This window comes from Siniperca chuatsi, linkage group LG3, assembly GCF_020085105.1.
Source record: "Siniperca chuatsi isolate FFG_IHB_CAS linkage group LG3, ASM2008510v1, whole genome shotgun sequence".
Taxonomy (NCBI): domain Eukaryota; kingdom Metazoa; phylum Chordata; class Actinopteri; order Centrarchiformes; family Sinipercidae; genus Siniperca; species Siniperca chuatsi.
Window position 1 is genome coordinate 34,839,005 of NC_058044.1, and position 20,598 is coordinate 34,859,602.

A 20,598-nucleotide genomic window follows, 5' to 3' on the forward strand; every position below is an offset into this window, starting at 1 on the left:
TATTGGAAAAACTGTTGAAAAGTGTAAAAAGGTTCTGAATATTTTAAGGTGTTTGAGGGGTAGAGAGTGGGGAGCAAGCAGGATTTCTCTGAAAACTGTATGTATTGGGTTAATCAGGGCAGTGCTAGACTATGGCAGCATAGTTTACCAATCAGCATCAAAAACATTATTAAAGAAGTTGGATACAATTCAATATCAGGCCTTTAGACTCTGCTGTGGTGCCATAAAAACTACCCCAGTATCAGCCCTGCAGGTGGAAATGAATGAAATGTCACTGGAAATCAGAAGAACCCAATTAGCACTAACATACTGGGCAAACTTAGAGGGCCACAAGGAAAATCTCCCTACGCAGAAGGTGTTAAAACCATGCCAAGAGAAAGAAAAATGGCAGAGCAAGAGCTTTGGCTGGACGATAGGAAACACAGCGAATGGAACAGGGATAGGGGAGATCATGTTAAGCCCCATGGTACCGTTCTCCGTAGTCCCACCTTGGTTATTAGGAGAGATAGTGGTGGACCTGCACCTTCTGGAAAGGAAGAAAGAGAGAAATACAGATAGGAACGAAGTCAACAGATATATAGAGGGAAATTACTCTGAGTATATTAAAATATACACTGATCATCAGCATCAATAGTAGATAATAACAGAGTAGGAGTTGCATTCATAATCCCAGATTTAAATGTAGTGTCAAATAAAAGAGTTAGTAACAACCTTTCAGTATTTGCAGGGGAAATGTTGGCTATTCTTTTAGTCCTTCACTGGACAGAAAGCATCAAACCAGGCAATTGTTAGGTTCAGAGTCTAGTAGTGTGTTAACCAGTTTCACGAGTTAACAGGCAGAAGACAGGACAAGATGCTGGAAATAGCTCAAAGTATCTGCAGAATTATTACAGCAGGAGTAACAGTGAGAACCATCTGGATTCCAGCACAGGGAATAGGGGTGGAGGGAAATGAACTGGCAGACAAATATGCAAAAGATGCAACTAAGAAAGTAGAAGGAAATATGACAATATATTTTTGTCTGACGTCTTAAAGACACGCCTGCACTCCAGTCCAGCAGGTGGCGGTGTGCCCACAGTTGCGATGCTCGGCCCAACAACCCACGACCCACGGCAGAAGCAAAGACCAGGAATTTTGGGATAGCGCGTTAAGTCTCGCGACATTTGTGTACATAGCAGGCATAGTAGCAAGCCAACAAGCCTCACAAGGTCAGCGGGACGTGCACGAGCTGCCGCTGCCAGCCATCCTGTGGTGACCCGAGCAGAGCGCCTCCTGAGATGGCCAGAGGAAGCCGCAGCCGTTCCTCAGCTCCAGCCAGGTAAATACATTTACACTAACTTTCCAACTGGCTCAGTCTGTGCTGTTGGATTATTGCAGATGGTGTTCTTTAAAGCGCAGGAAGTGGCGCTAATTCAGCCCATATTGAGTCTTCAAAACAGATATGATATTGACAGTAAAGCCAAGATAGTTGGACTGTAGTCATGCTAATAACTGCATCATACACCTGACGGCATATAGCCTAGTTATTGTTGTGTCATAAGTCACTGAGACCACTCAAGTCTAAAGTGAAGTTAGGTCTTGGCAAGGTCACGTTCCCGTCGAGCTGCGCAGGTTTGTCGTGGAGGCTGGAGATTTGAAGCCTCTGTGAGCTTATTCCCACATATGACACTCAGCTGTATGGAGATTACATCATGCCAAAGCCTCTGACAGTTGAATATGTTTTGGTTTTGCCTTATGACAATAAGTTAGTTCACTGAACATCTCTTATAATCGTCAAGGAACCACAATGCCGAGTTATTGGGTTGTGATTGGGGTGAAACAGAAATAACTTGCAACTCCCCAACACAAAATAGTGTAGTTTCACTGTGTACTTCTGGCCTAAATATCTATCTTATAATGTGACAAGTAAATGTCAGTGGGGGTTACTAATGTTAGAGAGCAACACTGACTCTATACATTTAATAAGTGAAATATAAAAAACTCTCCCAAAACTTTGAGAACTCAGAATTGGACTTTGTAAGCTTTTGTCTGAAGGCCATCCTACCTGCTTGGGTTGCACTCTGTCCCTCACCATCCATGCAGCTTGACTTGAGGTTTGCGACAGTTAGGTAACACTGTCTGGATAACTGATTAATTAGTCAATTAATCATTTAGTCTCTTGTGACAGTTTGGCATGTGATTTTTCTGTTTGAGGAATTTATCAACTAAATCATCAACATTAGCTGGTTCCCATTTCTCCAATGTGAACATCCCATAACAACTATAACTTTTGTTATTATAAAATGGTCCCTTGAGGTTTTACAGTAGCAATTGACATCATTAGATATCCTGTGATGGACATTTTAAATTTATTATTGTAAATATAATTCATAGTCTACATTTCTAGAAATGGACTGTTTTTGTTCTGTTTGTAGCCCAGCTCCATCCCATGCTCCGGCTCCCACTCATTCACCTCCTGCCGCCCTGGCCCCGGCTCCAGCTCAGTCCCAGGGGCCGGGCCTCATGGCCCAGATGGCTACCACAGCTGCTGGGGTGGCAGTAGGCTCAGCTGTGGGCCACGTCGTTGGCAACGCCCTCACAGGAGCGTTTAGTGGGGGCAGCAGCAGTTCAGAGCCAGCCAAGCCTTCATACCAGGTAAGAGGTGGAGTGTGATCAGACAGAGGATTAGGATGGCTGGATAACTGAACCTAGCTGGACTTAAACATGTCTTAACTTGCACTTGTGTGTTTTGAGTCTGACGTCTATTGGTGTTTTGTTCCCTCGCTTATCTGGAAATGTTCAAAGGCAGAATTTTCTCCACGTGGCCCATGGATTTGAAGTATAGAGCCCTTGCAGATCAGTTTACTAACTTTGATCTAGCATTATTATTATTCGAAAATAGAGATCACCCTACCTGCTTGGTTTGTTGCCTGCTGTGATCTTGGTTATCATTAGGACTGCATTAGTCTGTAAAGACACTGGTGCAGGTTTGGTTTGCTGCACAACTGACTGTATAGAGCCCCACTGACTTACAGTCTGATGATCAAACATTGGCAAAAGCCAGAGCATTAATACTAATGCATACCAGCCTGCACGAGGGTAGTTCCTCGTGCAGGCTGCTCCTTTTGTCATATGGTGTAGAATCCTCTAAAGCATTAGAACTCAAATTTAAAAACTGTGCACTGCCACCACAGAATGAGGAAGCTGCTTCTGTGCGCTGCTGCTTATAGCACTTGTCATGTATTATTTAGTAAAAATAAAATGATCTGATCTGAAATGATCTAATTCTTTGGAAAACGTGGCAAGGTTGACAAAATATTACAATGCATGACAGATTTTGGTCAATTTATTTATTCAGTGAGATATGAAAACAGTGAACCATGCTAGATGGATATGGGAATTTTGTCATCAAAGTTGACATTGAATGTCTAGTCAGATTCATAATCTTGTTTACTTATTATTATCAGTTGTTATTATCAGGTAGTTCCTGATTTTAAATGATCATATTGCCAATTTTAGACTGTATTTTATTAAGGGAAAGTTCTTGTACATCTGCTTGTGTTTCAACAAAATGTAACATTTGAGAACTTTGGTTTATTTTGTTAAATACATTTTTTTAATAGAAATATAAACTGAAAATAGGTTTATATTCCTCATCAGTAGTAAAAACTCAGATATTATATTGGCACTGGTATTGAAACTGGGAGTACGAATGGACACTAAGGGTTGAAATGTTTCTTTTTACAGGTACTTGGGACAAAGAAGTGATTCACCAAGTAGCTAATATTTGAAGACATTTTGAATATGCTTGTTGATTCAAAATAACACACAGACTGTTGCTTGTAAAATTGTGGCCAACCAGAAGTTGACCTCAACCACTAAACCCATTTCTAACTTTCTAGCAGCTCTGCTCTTGTGAAATGTGAGATTATAACTCAAATGTGTGATGTGTTTCTTTTCTTGACCTTTTAAATTACAAATGACCTTTTATTTGCATCAGACAATGGAATTGTCTCTGTACTTGTCTTGTTAGATCTTAGTGCTGCGTTCGACACCATTGACCATCACATCCTATTACAGAGACTGGAACATGTAATTGGCATTAATGGAGCCGCACTAAGTTGGTTTGAATCCTATCTATCAGATCGATCTCAGTTTGTACATGTTAATGGTGAGTCCTCCCTGCACGCCAAAGTTAGTCACGGAGTTCCACAAGGTTCTGTGCTTGGACCGATTCTATTCACCTTATATATGCTTCCTCTAGGCAATATTATTAGGAAACACTCCATAAACTTTCATTACTATGCAGATGATACCTAATTATATCCATCGATCAACCCAGATGAAACTAGTTAACTAAACTTCAAGCATGCCTTAAAGACATAAAGACCTGGATGACCTGCAACTTTCTGATGTTAAACTCTGACAAAACTGAAGTTATTGTACTTGGTCCCAAACACCTCCGAGACAAATGATCTAAAGATATAGTTACTGTAGATGGCATTGCCCTGGTCTCCAGCACCACCGTAAGGAACCTCTGAGTTATCTTTGATCAGGATTTATCCTTTAACTGCCACATGAAACAAACTTCAAGGACGTAACATTGCAAAAATCAGACACATCCTGTCTCAAAATGATGTTGAAAAATTAGTGCATGCATTTGTTACTTCTAGGCTGGACTGCTGCAATTCCTTATTATCCGGCTGCCCGAATAAGTCCCTTAAGACTCTCCAGTTGATCCAGAATGCTGCGGCACGTGTACTGACAAGAACTAGGAAAAGAGATCATATTTCTCCAATATTAGCTTCTCTGCACTGGCTCCCTGTGAAATCCAGAATAGAATTTAAAATCCTTCTCCTCACCTACAAAGCTCTTAATGGTCAGGCACCATCGTATCTTAAAGATCTCATAATACCATATTATCTGACTAGAACACTGCACTCTCAGAATGCAGGGTTACTTGTGGTTCCTAGAGTCTCCAAAAGTACAACGGGAGCCAGAGCCTTCAGTTATCAAGCTCCTCTCCTGTGGAATCAGATCCCAGTTTGGGTTCAGGAGGCAGACACCATCTTCGCATTTAAGAGTAGGCTTAAGACTTTCCTCTTTGATAAAGCTTCCCATGATGTGCCTCTTTCCTCTCTCCTCCTCTCCCTCTCCATCTGTATGCATTTTTATCCCATTACTGCATGTTACTAACTCGACATCTTCTCTCTCCCGTAGTTCTGTGCTTTCTCGTTTCTGTCCTCTCTCCTTCTGTCGCTTTCAGCAGGTATTTCTGCCTCCGGAGCTGCGGGGTCTGGATCTGTGGTTGTGGGCCACCTGCTGCCCCCATGTTCCTGCTCAACAACTGCTACTACAGTTGTTGTTATTCACTCTGTTACTAATACTGACATTATTTTTCCTATATTCCTTTTATTGCTAACTTATTAATATTAACACTACAATTACTATTCTATTTTAAAAAAAATAAATCTAAGTGGTCTTTGTATTGTGCCCCCCCCCTCTCACAGCAGCGGCGGATGGCCGCCCATCATTGAGTTTGGTTCTGTCCGAGGTTTCTGCCTCTTAAAGGAAGTTTTTCCTTGCCGCTGTGGCCAAATGCTTGCTAATGGTGGGATTTGTTGGGTCTCTGTAATTAATATTATAAAGAGTACGGTCTAGACCTGCTCTATAGGAAAAGTGCAATGAGATAACTTCTGTTATGAATTGGCACTATATAAATAAAATTGAATAACATTCTTGCTTATATAATTCCAGGAGCCCCCCCGGCCTGCTCCAGGCCAGCCAGGCCCCTGTCACTTTGAGGTCAAACAATTCCTGGACTGTGCCACCAACCAGACTGACCTGAGTTTATGTGAGGGCTTCAATGAAGCTCTCAAACAGTGCAAGTACTCCCACGGTGAGTCTGTGTGTGTGTGTGTGTGTGTGTGTGTGTGTGTGTGTGTGTGTGTGTGTGTATATATATATATATATATATATATATACACACTTGAACTACATTGTTGTTGTTGTCCCGGCATAACAAGCTTCGGCGACTTCTTGTAAGGAGCTACAGCAACTGCTTGCAACATAAGTTAAAAACAACGCAATATGATTTTAGTATTTATAACTTCTGTTTTTCTGTAGGTGTGACATCACTGGTGTGAAGGACGAGTGTCAGCTGTCATGGACATATTTCAATAATGAAACATACTGTAGACATGTTGTAGACACCACATAACCTCAGGCAGTGAGCATGTTGGGTTTTGTTTTTGTCAGTTGATGACTGTAAAGTATGAAATGTTTTTGGCAATGTACAGTGATAAACCTTTAATAAATAGCTGCTATCTACTTGCACATTCTCTCAGCATGTGTTGTCTTTATTTCTGCCATGTTTTCAACCACAAATTGATGTGAACGCTGTGAAAGCAACTTAACTAGTTCCACATTTGTCAACGTTGATACTTCATTCAAACATCAAACCATTCAACTCGATTAGGACATTATTGCTAGTCCTTTTATTGTTCATACCTTTCATACTTTGCGAAATATGCAACATTTTCTGGGAATTTGTCCCCATTAAAATGAATGACTGAAAATATTCAGAATTGACAGATTTGAGTGTTTATCAGAGTGTTGTTGAGTAATGGGAAACGTTAATTCCGTGGTAAACACGCCGACCTTCGGGCACAGCTCCGGATCTGGACCTGCCGGCGGCGGCGCTAGCGGTCTGCCAGGCTTGTGAGCTGACTAGTGTCAAGTGACCGGTCTCATAGAAAATAGGCTTTTGTTTCGCTGGATGCTTTAAATATCACAACACAAGCTTTTGCTTCACAACACAAGCTTTTGCTTCGGCATTTCATATTAACTATTACGTAGGATGCAACAAGCGGGAACAAAAACGTAAGCTGCCGTGACTCAGTTTTCTCTCTCCCTGTTGCAGCCAGCTCATTGCGGGGTCTGTGAGCGTGACTGGCCGGCTTGCTAGCGACCCCCGCAGGCACTTGCTTGCTGTCGCGTTTGTGGAGCTTCTCTCTGCTGTTTTGGTGCGGGAGAGACTTGACTCGTTATCAAAACACCCCACAGGAGAACAAGGCGGCAGATAATTACAGGTTCCCGTTAATATTATTCATTTTATAATGGACATGTGTGGTGTGATATTTAAACCATCCGTCAACAGGGAAATAAAAGTATCTTTTCTATGAGGTCGGTCACTTGAGAGCTCCAGCCAGCGCCGACATCGGCAAGTACCGGTCCGGGTCCGGAGGTGTGTTTACCGGGGAAACTGTTAACTCATTCCTTCAGAATTAACGTTTCCCATTTCATCATATTCGGTGCCCCCTGTCGCGATTTTCCAAGCATATATTTGTATTATTTGCCTACATACATTATTTGACAGTGTCGAAAAAAGGATTGGCCATGCTCACAGCAAGCCTCTGATCACAAGCACGCGTGCGTGTAACGAGTCAATCACAGTACAGTAGGGCGGGGCTTGACGAAAAGCGATTAGGGAAAAATAATGCGCTCCAGCTTGGTACCTTGCTCGAAGCTGCGTCAAGATAACTGCAGCTAGCTACATCCGGTTCTGCTTTCAAAATAAAAGTTGGAGAAAACTTGCACGCTTCAATTTCCAAAAGGGATTTACTTGTCCTCAGAAATAAGTGGTATTTTTATTTGTTCTTTAATTTTTTTATTCTTTACATAAATGATAATTAGGACTGTTGCTGTGTTTTTGTGTCCTATGACTAGAATAAGACTAATTGAAACACACTTCCAATTCTTTAGCATTCAAAATGAACATCCTAAAGTAGAAAATATTAATATCGCCCTTCATTACACATGAGCACAAGATACAAGCAGCAGCAATGTTTCATCATTCTAACGTACCGAACGTATTTTGAAAGTTACAAGCGGAAGAAGTAGGCTATATTTGCTGTCATATTACTGGTCTTTCGTTCTCGTCGTCTCCACCAAGTCTCTACACACAGTTGTCGGCAGACTTGATTCCAGTAGTCATTAAGATGCCTTTCATCGACGTACAGAGTAATTTACCAGCCAGCTCATTCTCTGAGGACTTTCTGAAGAAGCTGTGCTCCAGCGCCGCCGCTGCTCTGGGAAAACCCGAGGACGTGAGTAACATTTACAGTTCCAGCTAATCCCGCTTCTAACGCTACACTTGGGGTGCATCGAAGTCTCTTAATTGCATCCACGTTTCCCTCACTTGCGTCTTAGTCCCTCCCACCGCGGATGCATGGAGAGGCCGTGCGAGGAGCGAGGAAAGGAGGAAACATGTTTTAAGAGTAAAAAACTTTATTTAGAAGATAGTAGACACAGATACAGTGACAAACTCAGTGATGTACAATACAAGTGAGCCTCCTTTCAAAACCAGAATCACACCTGAAAAAAGGAGGTTTTCATAAAGTCCAAACTGTCAGATGTGTTGGATGTCTGTAAATATTATAAAGAGTTCGGTCTAGACCTGCTCTATAGGAAAAGTGCAATGAGATGACTTCTGTTATGAATGGGCGCTATATAAATATAATTGAATAGATACCCTTAGGCCTCAAATACTTATTTGAAGTAATAGCAAAAAAATTATAAGTGAACATTAGAGAGAAAAAATAGAATACATAACAAATACCTTCCACAGAACAAACAGGCTCGACTATTCAAGTAGTGCCACCACATGCATATACCAGTAGATGGTTGTGCAATTAACCTAGCACTAAACAAAAATAAGGAACTGAGCAAGGGGCTAGAAAAAGTTCTATTCAGACATAAGACTATAAAGTTTCTTGGCATGGGTGCTCTTAACCATTTTCACACATTTGTAAAGCAAAATAAAATCATTTTTTAGTACATTCCACACTGGGGGGATTAGGCAAATCAACATTTGTGTATATAGAATTTGGTTATGATGATTATATTATTAATTAGAAATTCAGTATCTTATAAATGTTCAATACTTTTTAAGTATTACTCCTAACTGGATAGTTTGGAAAGACAAAAAAATCCACATTTATGGATTTGGAGCTTAGCCAATCATGCAAGCATTTCCATATGTTTTTGATCGAGCCACAATCATAGAACAGGTCCTCTGTTGTCGCCACATGTTGTGTTTCATAGGTGACAATAATCTTACGTCAAACTTAAATCTTGTTCTGCTGAACACATTTGAAGGGTAAATTTCATTTACAGTTTTAAAGTGTATTTCTTTATGTTTTGGAAAAATTGGAAATTTTAGGAATTTTGTTCTAATAACCATTATTTAAATTTTGTTATTTTTTAGACTGTCTTCCTCAATAAACCAGGGCACATAGTGTTTACCAAGTATTGCCACAGAAATGTATTATTGTATCTTTTGTGTAAAAAGTTCACATCGTTTGTTTTAATATTTTGTAATTTAGGTATAGGTGTATTGTCTAGATTGTTTTTAATTACCTGAATAAGTTCTGTTGGAATGTTTTGTGTTACTTTTAATATAGTCTTTAACGGAGCAATTCAAGTTACCTACCTATTATTAAACTCCTCCAGTTTCAGTATATTCCCATTATCATCCATTAGATGCATGATTGACCATATTTTATTCTTCATCCAGTCATCCATAAATATATATTTTCTTTTACTTAATATGCCTGTTATTCCACAGTGGGACATTGTGGGGGCTGAAATTATGTTTATAAATAATTTTCCAGTATGAACTTGTTGGTGAAAGGCAGACAGTTTAACAGGCAATTTAAGTATGTCAAAGTCACATTTTGGCAAAAATTCAACCACACCTCTTTACCATTCCTCAGAAAAGATTGAAGCCATTTCATTTTTAACACTCCATTCATGACTGCAAAATCTATTGCTTTTATCCCGCCTTCTTCATAATTTTTAAGCAAATCTCCCTTTCTGATGTAATGGTGCTTATTCTTCCAAATTAAATTAAAGTTTAGTTTATTAATTTAGTGATAGAGCGGGTCGTCCACCAATCAGAAGATTGGCAGTTCGATCCCGGCTTCCCTCAGTCCACATGTCGACGTGTCCTTGGGCAAGACACTGAACCCCAAATTGCTCCAGAGGGCTGTGCCTTCGGTGTGTGAGTGTGTGTGAATGATTTGTTTCTTTGTTTGATCAGTTGAGCAGTTCTGCCATCAGTGTATGAATGTGTGTGAACGGGGTGAATGCGATATGTAGTGTGTGAAGCGCTTTGAGTGGTCGGAAGACTAGAAAGGTGCTATACAAGTACAGTCCATTTACCATTTATAACCTTGGGAGATTTAGCTAAGGAGTATGCCAGGTAGATCAGCCTAGAAATAGTTTCCATTTTGGTTAGCAGCTTTCTTCCAAACAATATCATGTTGCCAAATCCAAAGTGTTTGTGTGTCAAAGATAAATGTATGTTTTACTGAGTGAATGCTTTATAGAAATCCAAGAATAGCATAAAACCATCATCCTCAATTAGATGACCATAATCAATAAGGTCCAGGACCAAGCAGACATTATGGTGGATAGATCTTTTCCTTGAGGAATCCTAATAATTTTTGATATGCCTCTTTTTAATCTTACTGCCAAGACTGTTGTGAGAATCTTGTAGTGTGTGTTTAGAAGAGTCATAGGTCATAAGTTGTTTAAGTATCGTTTGTCTTTCCTGGGTTTAGTTATTAATTTTATCATGCCTTGTTTCATTGTTGTCATTAGTTTCTTTTTTTTATTAATGCATTCATTTATTGCCTGGAGTAGTAACATTTTGATTTCTTCCCATAAATGTTTGTAAAAGTTAGCTGTAATTCCATCTGGGCCCGGTGAACGTCAGAAGCTGTCTTCTTAAAAATACAATCAAATTCTCCAATTCTGAAGTCCTCCTCGCAGATCTCTCTAAAAGAATCATCGATTGCAGGAATCTTACTGTTTATTTTTTCAAAAAACAACTTAGCATTTTGTTCAGAGTATGCTGATGTATAAAGGTAGCTGTAAAAATTCAAAATTTCTTATTGAATCTGAGCATTCTTCCTCATTTATTCAATTTTTATATATATATATATATAAAAAACTTCGTCCTTCTCCCTCCGCGGGTGGTCTCATCTTTCGAGCTCGGGTCCTCTACCAGAGGCCTGGGAGCTTGAGGGTTCTGTGCAGTATCTTTGCTGTTCCTAGTACTGCACTTTTCTGGACCGAGATGTCTGGTGTTCTTCCAGGGATCTGCTGTAGCCACTCCTCCAGTTTGGGGGTCACTGCCCCGAGTGCTCCGATGACCACGGGCACCACTGTCGCCTTCACCTTCCAGGCCTTCTCCAGCTCTTCTCTGAGCCCTTGGTATTTCTCTAGTTTCTCATGTTCCTTTCTCCTGATGTTGCCATCACTTGGTATTGCCACGTCAACCACAACGGCTTTCCTCTGCTGTTTGTCCACCACCACAATGTCTGGTTGGTTCGCCATTACCATTCTGTCAGTCTGAATCTGGAAGTCCCACAGGATCTTGTCTCGGTCATTCTCTACCACCTTTGGAGTTGTTTCCCACTTTGACCTTGGGGTTTCCAGTCCATACTCCGTGCAGATGTTCCTCAAGCGTATAGCTTGATGTCATCCATGTAGAGGAGGTGACTGATGGTGGCCCCATTCCTGAGTCGGTATCCATAGCCAGTCTTGTTGATTATTTGGCTGAGGGGGTTCAGACCTATGCAGAACAGCAGTGGGGACAGAGCATCTCCTTGATCCATGTGTCCACTTATCTTAGCCGTGATGATGCCTGACATGAGCTTCCATGTTGTGGAGAGACAGGTTATTGGCCGATAGTTGGATGGGACTGTACCCTTTGCAGGATCCTTCAGGATCAGGATTGTACGCCCTTCGGTAAGCCATTCAGGGTGCGTCCCATCTCTTAGCAGCTGGTTCATTTGTGCTACTAGGTGCTCGTGGAGTGCAGTGAGCTTCTTTAGCCAGTAGGTGTGGATCCTGTCAGGTCCCGGTGCTGTCCAGTTCTTCATACCTGAGACTCTTTCTTGGATGTCTGCCACTGTGATGGTGACTGGATTCTGTTCAGGGAGGTTGCTGTGGCTCACTTCTCTCTGGGCCTCCTTGATTTTTGCCTCCAGCCTTCGTTTCCATGATGGGTACTGTTTCTCATGGCTCCCATGGTTGCTCTTGTAGCCAAGCATCTCGAGGATCACTGCTGCTGAGGCGTATATCAGCTCATTGGTTTCAGTGATGGTTGTGGTAGGGATCGCCCTCAATGCTGCATTCACATCTTCAGGTCAGTCGCTGCCTCGTTCAGTGTGATTGCACTTGGGGCTTCGTACCCAATCTATGGTTGGGGAGCCGCCGCTGGCTCCCCTCTGACCTGTTGTCCTGACTCCCCCTTGCCGTAGCATTTGTGTTGTATCTCATCAATCTCAAGTTGTGATAGCAGTTGCCGCTTGTGGATGTTGGAACACTGAGCTACTAGTTGCTTCGCTTACAGCGATTGTGGGTTTCGAAGTAACCATTCATCCCACATCCTTTGCATGTAACCCCTCTGACTAGGGTTACTGGAGTAGTAGCATTCCAACAGAACCTTGTTATCGCATCTCGCCCATCACCGTCTTGTTCCAGTAGCCCATTTGTCATCTTGATGCTCTGGTTCCCCAACACCTGATGCAGACCTTGTTTGGCCGGGATCTGATTCCACAGGAGAGGAGCTTGATAACTGAAGGCTCTGGCTCCCATTCTACTTTTGGAGACTCTAGGAACCACAAGTAACCCTGCATTCTGGGAGCGCAGTGTTCTAGTCGGGTAATACGGTATTATGAGCTCTTTAAGATATGATGGTGCCTGACCATTAAGAGGTTTGTAGGTGAGGAGAAGGATTCTATTCTGGATTTTACAGGGAGCCAGTGCAGAGAAGCTAATATTGGAGAAATAGGATCTCTTTTCCTAGTTCTCGTCAGTACACGTGCTGCAGCATTCTGGATCAACTGGAGATCCTTATGGGACTTATTCGGGCAGCCTTATAATAAGGAATTGCAATAGTCCAACCTAGAAGTAACAAATGCATGCACTAGTTTTTCGGCATCATTTTGAGACAGGATGTGCTTGATTTTTGCAACGTTGCGTAGGTGAAAGAAGGCAGTCCTTGAAGTTTGTTTCATGTGGGAGTTAAAGGATAAATCCTGATCAAAGATAACTCAGAGGTTCCTTACGGTGGTGCTGGAGGCCCGGGTAATGCCATCTAGAGTAACTATATCTTTAGATAATGTGTCTCAGAGGTGTTTGGACCAAGTACAATAACTTACAACTTACTTCAGTGTGTGAACACTGAACAACTTACTTACAATAACAATAACTTCAGTTTTGTCTGAGTTTAACACAGTGTAGTCCCTCATTCATCCAGGAGTGTTCTGTCATAGAAAAGGTTTCAGTCGTAGTCATCTAGACGTTTCGGCTCCCATCCGGAAGTCATTCTCAATTGAGAATGTCTTGATTCTGAAAACAGTGTCCAGATGACTACGACTGAAACCTTTTCTACGTCTGAGTTTAACATTAGATAATTGCAGGTCATCCATGGCTTGATCAATAGATATAATTGGGTATCATCCACATAACAATGAAAGTTTATGGAGTGTTTCCTAATAATATTGCCTAGAGGAAGCATGTATAAGGTGAATAGAATCGGTCCAAGCACAGAACCTTGTGGAACTCCGTGAGGACTCACCGTTAACATGTACAAACTGAGAATGATCTGATAGATAGGATTTAAACCGGCTTAGTGTGGTTCCTTTAATGCCAATTGAATGTTCCAGTCTCTGTAAGAGGATGTGATGGTCAATGGTGTCGAACGCAGCACTAAGATCTAACAAGACAAGTCCAGAGACAAGTCCATTGTCTGATGCAATTAAAAAGTAATTTGTAATTTTCACCAGTGCTGTCTCTTTGCTGTGATGCACTCTAAATCCTGACTGAAAATCCTAAAAATGAACTGTTATTTAGAAAGTCACACAACTGATTGGCGACAGCTTTCTCAAAGATCTTAGAGAGAAAGGGAAGGTTAGATATAGGTCTATAGCTGGCTGAAACCCCTGGATCAAGAGAGGGTTTTTTAAGAAGAGGTTTAATTATAGTTACTTTAAAGGATTGTGGTACATAGCCAGTTAATAAAGACAGATTGATCATATCCAGTAAAGAGGTGCTAACTAAGGGTAAAACGTCAATAGACTTTTAAAATAATATATGTTAGCTATGGTGGACCTGGTAGCCTGTGGGTGTGAGGGGTAGCTGCATCATATAAACAGGATAAAAAAAGCTTTGTGTGGTTCTTTGACCCCTCCTCATACATTACAATCATGGGATGTACAATTTATCGGTATTGTCCCTTACATATAACAGTAGGGCATAAGCATGCAGCAGTGGCATATATCAGTAAGGATCGTCATATGCCACTGGCAAGCTGTATGTGTCAGTGGACCATGAGTGACATACTGTTTATAAGTGCCATATGCCAATAGAGGAGCAGCATAACAGTGACAGACAGTACCACACATAATCTTCATATGCCACTAAAACAACCACTTTTTGATCTGTTTAATTTCTGTCCCTGAAGCTGGTGTTGGAAGACAGGACAGGCTTGTTACACACATGTATGTATGTGATATAGCTCATAACTAATGATTATTTTCATCGTTGATTAATCTGTCGATTATGTTTGGATTAAATGATTAGTTGTATAGTCTATAAAGTGTCCATCAAAATTTCTCCAACTCCAAGGTGATGTCTTAAAATGTCTTGTTTTGTCCCCAAGAGATTCAGAAGAAAGCCAGCAAATATTCAACATTTGGAAGCTGGAACCAGTTAACCCGTTAATTTTCTGTTGATCGACTAATCGATTGATCCAGTAATTGTCTCAGCTCTAATTTACTATACGTGTATATACATGTTTAAACCCACTTCATGTAACACAACACACACCCACATATGCAGCATATATTGGCCTCCTTCTAATGTCCTTTAAGCCATACTCCTATCACCTAAAAACGTACAAGGTTTGAGTGACTGAAGTAACGTTCATTTAGCAGGTTACTCACGGTTTGATGTCCAGTGCAGTCCAGTTGATGAATGAAAGGCAACTTGTGTGTGTGTTAAACCAAAATAAACTAACCAAATAAACTATGCTGTGGCAACCCAAAGTAAAGAAAGAAAATAAACTTAAACTTCCACATGAACTGGTAACTTAATTAAACCTGTTGAAAAACCATTTTGCTCTTGGCGTCCTGAAGCTGCATGCGCTGTGCACAGTTGGTACATTTAACTTGTCTGTTTAATATTTGGCTCCTACACATGTGACAATCTCATACAATGATGTGGACACACATATTCACAGTTGTATGTACATGAATACATTCTTAGGATATATATTGTTATCATACAAACTTCATACCTGTATTGTATCTGCTTCACCTCTCACCTGTCTGTGAGAATATCCAGGCTGCAGGTCTATAACAATGGCTAATGGCAGACTAGAGTTACGCACACAGTTAGCATAAACATTGGTTCTGTTTTGAATAACTGGATTTGATCTTTTAAGATTCAGTCCCTCACATGGTGAGCATAGAGTTCAGTGTGTTGCTCAAGCACACTTGGGCAGGCCTCGACACACAGGAGAACGAACTCTGACCTTGTGGAGGGGAAATGTGCTCACTGTGTCTTTGTTTCATAGATATAGCTTTCAAATGAAGAATTGTGCACTGTTGCTCACTCCTCCCTCTCTGTCCTGTTGATCCATATTTAACTGCTGTACCCTCACTAATGTTCGTCATGGTGGTTGTTTTCAGAGGATGAACGTGGTGGTGAAGCCTGGATTGCCAATGCTGATAGCTGGCTCTTGCTCTCCGTGTGTGATGCTGTCAGTGTCTGCAATTGGTGTGACTGACACTGCTGACAAGAACAAGGAGCACAGTGCCAAGATCTTTGAGTTTCTGACCAGAGAACTTGGTCTGACTGAAGAAAGGTGAGCTCTTAGTAGTGATGTTAAGTTTACGAACGATGCGATTCTTTTCAACGGCTCTTTGGTACGTACGAAGGGAATTGAGTCGTACTTGGTGAGAGCCGTTCTTTTTATCGTTGTGCCTAAATTCCACTGCCTGCCCTAAACCCACTCCCCTTTACTTGAACGGTGTACCAGTAATGTTACCACTCACAAACACAAACTGTCTGCGACTCACAGCGCCATAGTGGGTCCACCTGATTACTATCCCAGTGTATGCTGGTATCGCATCAGCTGGGCGGAGTTAAAAAGTTTTCTAATATTAAGTGTTGCATGAATTCAAGATAAGGGAACTCATATAAGGGAATTTATATAACACATTTCATACAGAGGATAAATTCAAAGAAGTAAATTCACTGACAAAGCAGAGGGACATAGCCTCAAAGCAAGTTAGTGCTGCTAAACCTAGCCCATACCTGCGAAATGAAATTGTATTGGTGGGATACCCTATCATTATCCTAGTGATTATTTCGCAGATAAACCTAGTAACCCCCGCCCCCTAAAGAAAAAAGAACGATGAGACGGCTCTCGGAAAGGAACTGAGCCATAAGATCCAGCTCCCTTCAAAGAGCCTGCCTGCTCACATATCATCATCATTGCATAACAATGTGAAGACATACTGGAGTAGTACAGGCACAGTCTGCAGAGTTGTTTTAGAATAACAAGGCCTGCACTTAATCCAGACTTTTTCCTATGACTACCTTCAATCACCCCCACACACAAATTCAGTAGATTTTTATTTATTTTTTTATTCAAAAATGGGACTGGTGGAATTCTTTTACTGAGCAACAGACCCAAATTAGAAAGAATCTGAGGGAATATTCTCTAATACAATCAGTAATTAGAAATTTGAAAGTAACTTAAAGGGATCCTTAAATGTGGTTTTCACTTTACCAGGTATTCCCCTTTGCTGTAAAGATTTTACGTTTTTCAAGGACTGTGCTTCTTCACTGATAACCTTGTTACAGTACAAGCAGACAACCTAGCAAGGCTACTGAAAACTAGCCTACTGATGCCTTTGACTCTGTCACCCTCACCTGGCAGGTCATAGAGGTCCCTAGAGAGTCTCCCCACTCACTATGCGGTATTTTAATACAGTTAATTCAAGAAAACATATTTGTACCATCCATTCCTGTCTGATGACTGACTGCAGATCTCATTATACCTTATTACCCGACTAGAACACTGCGCTCCCAGAATGCAGGATTACTTGTGGTTCCTAGAGTCTCCAAAAGTAGAATGGGAGCCAGAGCCTTCAGTTATCAAGCTCCTCTCCTGTGGAATCAGATCCCAGTTTGGGTTCAGGAGGCAGACACCATCTCCACATTTAAGAGTAGGCTAAAGACCTCCTCTTTGACAAAGCTTATAGTTAGGGCTGGCTTGGGTGAGTCCTGAACCATCCTTTAGTTATGCTGCTATAGGCTTAGACTGCCAGGAGACTTCCCATGATACACCTCTCTCCTTCTCTCTCTCTCATTTGCATTTTTATCCCATTACTGCATGTTACTAACTCGACATCTTCTCTCTCCCGTAGTCCTGTGCTTTGTCGTTTCTCTCCTCTCTCCTTCTGTCGCTTTCAGCAGGTATTTCTGCCTCCAGAGCTGCAGAGTCTGGATCTGTGGTTGTGGGCCACCTGCTGCCCCAGTGTTCCTGCTTGACCACTGCTACCACAGTTGTTGTTATTGGCTCTGTTACTAATACTGTCATTATTTTTCCTGCTATTTTTTTAGCTGTCATTCATATTATTACTAATGTATTAATATTAACACTACAATTACATTTCTACTATTTTAAAAATTCTAGGTAGTATTTGCATGATGCGTCCCTCTTGATGATAATAATATGGTATAAAGTAATAGTGCATGAACTGTCAAGTTAAGTGTAGCTTAATAAGATTATAATGAGACAGCATATTGCACAGCAGTAATAGAGGTATGAATAAATATCAATATCAAATAGGGAATTTTAAACTGAAAAGGGTATATTGCACTGGAGTATTAACACAGGATATTGCACAATTATCTCAAGTATTGCAGAGATGTAATGATCAATGTCCAATTTAGTGACTTTGGGTCATACAGACTAACCCTTAGAGGGAAGATTTAAAGAGTTTGATGGCCACAGGCAGGAATGACTTCCTGTGGCGCTTTGTGGTGCTTTTTGGGGGGATGAGTCTAACGCGAACTAACTCTTGAAGACTGAGAGCAGCACTCCTTTAGTCCTTGAAACAGCACCCAGCAGCTGAGGGATTTAGAGCTGCACTTTAACCCACCAAACTGTGTTCTTTTCATATTTGAATGATTGCACTGGGTAAATGATTGACAGCTCTGTTCGGATTGTTCTGATTCACAGGATTGTTATTCAGTTCCATGCACTGCAGCCTCACCAGGTTGGGAAGAAGGGAACCGTCATGAGCTTCTTGTGAAGGATGCATCCCACAATCTCATTCCTAAAAGAAGAAGACAGATTAGATCAGCATTAATCACACACTGAAGTAGATCGATAGTCATTTTAAGGCCACTTACTGTATTTTCATGTCACATCCAGGTGCACTGTCTGAACCATGTTTTACACATCTGTAGTTGTTCCTAAAACTGTAAAACATGATGTTTAATGTTTTATTTTTAATGATTAAAAGACCTGTGACTGTTAGCATCCTGAAATCACTTGTAATACATACTATTGAAGGCCATAGTAGAAGCATATGTAATAAAAGAAATTGACTTTAAATCTCAGAACTTTGTCATGTGGCCTTATCCTTTTCTGTACAGAGGACTGCAATTAAATATGTTTTCACTAAAGAAATGGATGAGATGAACTGGACTCTGTCTCTTCTGTGAATCTTGTAGCCTCCAGGAATGGAATGGTGTGGGTGATGGATTTTTTTTTTTTTTTTGAAAGGATCCACACTGAGTTTTACTTTGCTGTCAGACGAGAATTTGTAATGCAGCAGAAGAGCTCACATTCTTCACTTAGTGGATATCTCAGTTTGGGAACAAAGTTGCTGTTTTAGCTATTAAATCTGGATGAAATAAAGACAGCTTGTGTTTTTGCTTACCTTTACTTTTGGTACTGCAGTAAATGAATAATATCCAATCTAATAGTACTTTTAATACATCTAAAGGTTTACATCTACTTTTATCTTCTGAAGTCAAAAAGTTTGAATGCAGGACTATTTTTCCATCATGATAGTGCCACTTTCACTCAAGTTAATAATGACAGAACACTGAAAGACAAACGTAAATAGTAGTAAATGACGATCATTCAGTTGGGACTGATGTTTTTATAAAGTGATTCTATCAAAAAGAAATGCTCTCTTCAATAGAACAGACAAAAGAAGAGAGTCCTCATAGCATATTTTGTATTGGAAAGTTCAAAATGGTCAACGATAGACCTGCTGTATGTTTGCTCATTCAAAGTTCTCCTGGAAGCACCTTCAACCTCTTCCTGAACCTGAACAATTCATCATGACAACAAGCTTCTTCGAGCTAGATTCAAACTAGCGACCTAAGGATGACGGTACAGCAACGTCTACCAACTGAGCTAACAGAGGGACAGAGAGACAGTACAGCATACAGACTGCAGGGGTCGCCATGTCTCATAAACCCTGGAACATGATAGCGAGGGTTTAATGATTGCTATTCTGCCTGTTGCTGCCACCATGCTCCATGACTGTACACGTATCACTTTATCCACGTTTGCCTTCCGTTTACCATGCCACTTTTTCTGGCGTGGTGTCGGCCTGTTTCTTGCCTCAGAGGGCCAGTTCCGGAGAAATACACTGGCATTTAAATACCCTGTTCGGAGATTATTCCATGTTTTTTATGTCATAAAAATGTCATACAATAATCAATCAGTGCAGTTAGATTAAATTCATATGTTGTTTTTGTTTGAAATCGTTTGTTACAGTAGATTATGTAACATAGTATTAAACAGCAGGAACCTTCTGAGTTATATAAACTGTTACTGTTAGTCTGTCACCTTCCACCCAGTGCTCTAATCTACAGTATCATGTCTCATGACATGATTACTGGTTAGACTTTTCACTGCTGGAGACAGATCAGAGAGTACAGAGATGAAACAAGAGGATTCACTCTATTACTTTCACTGAATTCCTGTCGGCCAGACAAATTCCCAACTCTATTCTCTCAGTTGAACGTTCATATTACTAGCGCCCTCTAGCAGCAGTAAGAGAAAACAAGAGAAAATGACTTGGGCCAGAAGGCTGAAGTCACATGAAACTGATATGTAATCCCCATGTGTTTGTAGTTTTGACACATGCTGTTCATCAAAATGCTATGGTTTGTGCAACTCTTGTTTTATGACACATCCTTGCTAACTCAGTGGCTAACCAACAGCTATTGGTAAAGCAGACCATGGACATTAAAATATGTTACAAACTCACTCAGTGCTCTGTGATGACGTTTAGCTTTAAGCAGTGAAAATAACACCCTACTAGTGAAATATTATGGTTAATAAATAATTACACAACACTATAATATGAAAAAAAAATTTCTGTTCTGTTCAAAAGTGTCATTTGTTCATTGTCATGCATTTCTTTTTCCGCGGGGGTTTGGCGCTCAGATGGGAGCCGGCTCGTAGAGCCAACTCGTTCGCGACTGACACATCAAACAACGAAC

The 20,598-nt window shown here is 40.8% G+C and overlaps 2 protein-coding genes across 2 annotated transcripts; both read left to right on the forward strand.

Annotated features, from left to right (window-relative positions):
- Positions 1 to 1,078: 1,078 nt before the first annotated feature.
- On the forward strand, positions 1,079 to 6,315 carry chchd10 (coiled-coil-helix-coiled-coil-helix domain containing 10). The gene is made up of 4 exons (XM_044186295.1): positions 1,079 to 1,318; positions 2,415 to 2,634; positions 5,737 to 5,878; positions 6,106 to 6,315. The coding sequence occupies exons 1-4, from the start codon at positions 1,278 to 1,280 to the stop codon at positions 6,123 to 6,125; spliced, it is 423 nt and encodes a 140-aa protein (XP_044042230.1). The 5' UTR covers positions 1,079 to 1,277; the 3' UTR covers positions 6,126 to 6,315.
- A 1,569-nt stretch (positions 6,316 to 7,884) lies between these two features.
- ddt (D-dopachrome tautomerase) lies at positions 7,885 to 18,776 on the forward strand. The gene is made up of 3 exons (XM_044186310.1): positions 7,885 to 8,087; positions 15,747 to 15,922; positions 18,311 to 18,776. The coding sequence occupies exons 1-3, from the start codon at positions 7,980 to 7,982 to the stop codon at positions 18,381 to 18,383; spliced, it is 357 nt and encodes a 118-aa protein (XP_044042245.1). The 5' UTR covers positions 7,885 to 7,979; the 3' UTR covers positions 18,384 to 18,776.
- The last annotated feature ends 1,822 nt before the right edge of the window (positions 18,777 to 20,598 follow it).

Coding starts and splice junctions, on each gene's coding strand:
- chchd10 (XM_044186295.1), top strand. CDS start 1,278: ATGGCCAGAGGAAGCCGCAGCCGTTCCTCAGCTCCAGCCAG. Junction 1,319..2,414: donor CGTTCCTCAGCTCCAGCCAG/GTAAATACATTT, acceptor TTCTGTTTGTAG/CCCAGCTCCATCCCATGCTC. Junction 5,879..6,105: donor ACAGTGCAAGTACTCCCACG/GTGAGTCTGTGT, acceptor GTTTTTCTGTAG/GTGTGACATCACTGGTGTGA.
- ddt (XM_044186310.1), top strand. CDS start 7,980: ATGCCTTTCATCGACGTACAGAGTAATTTACCAGCCAGCTCATTCTCT. Junction 8,088..15,746: donor CTCTGGGAAAACCCGAGGAC/GTGAGTAACATT, acceptor GGTTGTTTTCAG/AGGATGAACGTGGTGGTGAA. Junction 15,923..18,310: donor CTTGGTCTGACTGAAGAAAG/GTGAGCTCTTAG, acceptor TCTGATTCACAG/GATTGTTATTCAGTTCCATG.